Raw genomic sequence first — 3344 nt, 5'->3', positions numbered from 1 at the left:
CTCATCAAAAGTCAGAACTAGTATATGAGGGTAGATTAGAAATCACTTCTCCCAAACTGCACACAGAGCTCTAGCCACTGCACTACCTAGTTCTTTCTAAATATATCTTTTAATTCTCTAAAGGCAATTCATCCTCCTCACCTTTCCCTGGTTGTTTTTGGTGTCCATCATTAAGTTCATTTGTACCCATCAATCATAAATATGCATCCAAAAAGAAAAACTCTTTTTCTTAACCATTCACCTTTATATTATATTCTGAGTACTAGATTTTTTTCATCTACTTGGCTTTTAACATATGGATGATTAAACTAACCTATTCTGCTGGCTACAGACCTCTTTCACAAGCCTGTGAAATATTCTTGCGCTTGATGCAATCAGGTATATTACCCACAAACAGAAGTTTGGAACAGGATAATTGTTTCATAAATGCTTCCTAAAATTACGTAAACCAGTGAACATTGTCAATTATAATTACTGGGCAATTGCCATGATATGATCATATGAAATGTAGTAATCTTCCCCAGTTCTTCAGAGACATGTCCTCATGGGTACTGAAAAAATAACATAAAGTCTCACTCTATGCACAGATAACATGAACAAGCCACAGAAGATTTTTCCTTCCAGATAAGCAGGTAAAATTATTCTTTGTGATCTTCTCATTGCACTAAGTGTCAAAAATATGGAATCTGAGCAGCTGAGTTCCAAAAATCATTCCCTATCACCACTGTGCAGGTGGATGGGACAATTAGGAGCCAAATGGCAAATTTACTCAAATTTCAATGGCAAAAGCCATCATAGGAATGCTATCAAATGAAAGTTACTAGCCATGACAATTGTCAAAGAAGCTTTCTGCCATCAGGCATATCAAAGAGCTTTTGTCAAGTTACATTGATCACCATTAATAAATGGGATCACAGTGGTCTTTGAGATCAATGCTATGCAACAAGACTTTATCTGAAGAACAAATATTTTCTTTTTTTAATAGGGTCCTTTCCTGTCTCTGGCAAAGAATATCATTAAAAACAGGAAGAAAATTATGCTTAGTTCACCTCCATAATCTAGGTAGAAAAATATTTTCTCTCTTCTAGGGCAAAGAAATGGGGGAGTACAGAGAGTGAGTGCATATATGGAGTCTCTCTGGATGTCATACAATTAATAAGTGCAAGAGAGAAGGACTGTAATAGACCCCAAACCTTTCTCTTCACTGGTTAATGGTCCTCCTCAAAAGGAGATTCCATTTCTTGTCATGGACCATCACTTTACAACTGAAAGTCATAGACAATTGTGCCAATACCAGGATTTTACATGACCAGCAAAATGTTACTTGAAAAAGTGGTGAATATTTTTTAGCCCATGTCTTCTTAACCTCAAAGACAATATGATATCTGTTTTAGCACAGATGTAAAAACATGAGGTGTTTTTATATGCACTGTTGTCCATCAGGATTCCATTGTAATTATTTGATCAATGATTAGTTAAATATTTTAAAACTTATTTATGATATTATCTTGTGCCTTCTCTTGAGGATAAGTAGTTTTATAATCAACTCTTTATTTTGTAAATAAAACCACATTCTCTTTCTTCTTGGTAACACAATGTTGTATGAAATGATATAATATAATATGCAATGCTATGATATGAAATCATATGACATGATCCCACTGACAATGATAAAATAAAATGGTAATTGGGTGGGAAAGTGCCTGATCATTTTACCCAAAACATTTTTTTTTTGCAAAATAAATGCCTAATCATTGCTGCAAACAGTACTCAGGAAAGGTTTATTTCTTTTATTCTCAGATTGTGTTTGTTGGATGAAAGAAAGGATCAATATGAATGAAACCACAGGGAGCAAGGTGACTGAATTCATTCTCATGGGCATCACAAACCAAACTGTGTTACAAGGGCCCCTCTTTGTAGTGTTTTCCCTCAACTACATGGCCACAGCTGTGGGAAACCTGGGCCTGATCACCCTAACAAGTGTGGATTCTCACCTCCAAACCCCCATGTACTTTTTTCTTAGGAATCTGGCATTTGTTGATTTTGGCTATTCCTCAGCTATTGGGCCAAAAATGCTGGTTAATTTCATAGAGGAGAAAAATATCATTTCCTATCATCAATGTGCAGTACAGCTATTTTTTGTTGGGGTATTTATTGACAGTGAACTTTTTATCCTGTCAACCATGGCCTATGATCGTTATGTGGCTATCTGTAAGCCACTCCTCTATATGGTCATCATGTCAGAAAGGCTATGTTGGATCTTGGTGTCTATCTCATACCTCTATAGCATCATGGTATGTCTGGTAATTACAACTGAGATTTTTGAATCATCTTTCTGCGAATCAAATATAATAAGACATTTCTACTGTGACAGTCTCCCTCTATTAACAATTGCATGCTCAGACACAAGTGAGAGTGAACTAATCATTATGATCTTTGCTTCAATTAGTTTGGTTTCTTCCCTCTTGATTATCCTTGTCTCCTACATGCTCATTCTTATGGCCATCATCAGGATGAACTCTGCTGAGGGAAGGCACAAAGCCTTCTCCACTTGTGGCTCTCACCTCACAGGGGTGGTTATATTCTATGGGTCACTTCTCTTCATGTACCTGCAGCCCCAATCTAGCCATTCCTTTGACACAGACAAGATGGCCTCTGTGTTTTACACTCTGGTTATCCCCATGCTCAACCCTTTGATCTACAGCTTGAGGAACAAAGAGGTGAAAAGTGCTTTGAAAAGACTCTTTAAAAAATTAAGAAAGCATTCACTTTTAAGACCAATGTAAAGATTGTTTTCTTCCTATTGTATTATTAGAAGCAAGTTTCTGCTAGATTTCTTTGTCAACTTCTCCCCAATTTCCCTCTCTTTATTTAGAAAAAAAATCTCTTAATATTAAGTCAAGGGATAATTTTTGTTTGTTCATTTGTTTGAGAACCATCAGTAAATCTTAGTTTGGTGAATCAATTGATTGAAGGGAGTTACTAGAGAATTTAGTACAAAATATCCTTATAAAACCAACCCATTTTTATTATCTACTGCACTAGTATACATCTTAATTTTGGTAGGATTTTTCTTCAGTCTGAAAATCAATTAAAAAGTATTTAGAAAATGCATGTGCCAAGTACAGGTATTGGGTATACATAGAAAAATATCAAACAAATAGTTCTTGCCATCAATGCACTTACATTTTATTAAGGGAAACAGCATGTATATGAGATCAACATTACCCACCACAGCAGCTGATCTCCTTTTGAATAAATGTTACTGTTAATGTGTACACTTTTTATAATCTCAATTCCTCATCTATGTCTTCTGGTCATTGGTCTTGGTTTTCTCTGTGAAG

The 3344-nt window shown here is 35.6% G+C and overlaps 1 protein-coding gene across 1 annotated transcript; it reads left to right on the top strand.

Moving 5' to 3' along the window:
* The first annotated feature begins 1874 nt into the window (after window positions 1–1874).
* Window positions 1875–3084, top strand: LOC114028771 (olfactory receptor 8K3-like). Its single transcript, XM_027843040.1, has 2 exons — window positions 1875–2727; window positions 3080–3084. The coding sequence occupies exons 1-2, from the start codon at window positions 1875–1877 to the stop codon at window positions 3082–3084; spliced, it is 858 nt and encodes a 285-aa protein (XP_027698841.1).
* The last annotated feature ends 260 nt before the right edge of the window (window positions 3085–3344 follow it).

The sequence above is a fragment of the Vombatus ursinus genome, unplaced genomic scaffold (assembly GCF_900497805.2).
Source record: "Vombatus ursinus unplaced genomic scaffold, bare-nosed wombat genome assembly UNPS02004996.1, whole genome shotgun sequence".
Lineage (NCBI taxonomy): Eukaryota > Metazoa > Chordata > Mammalia > Diprotodontia > Vombatidae > Vombatus > Vombatus ursinus.
This window is presented reverse-complemented; position numbering and strand designations above follow the sequence as displayed.

What these genes read in the sequence shown, in the direction of transcription:
- LOC114028771 (XM_027843040.1), top strand. Translation starts at nt 1,875, where the DNA reads ATGGGCATCACAAACCAAACTGTGTTACAAGGGCCCCTCTTTGTAGTG.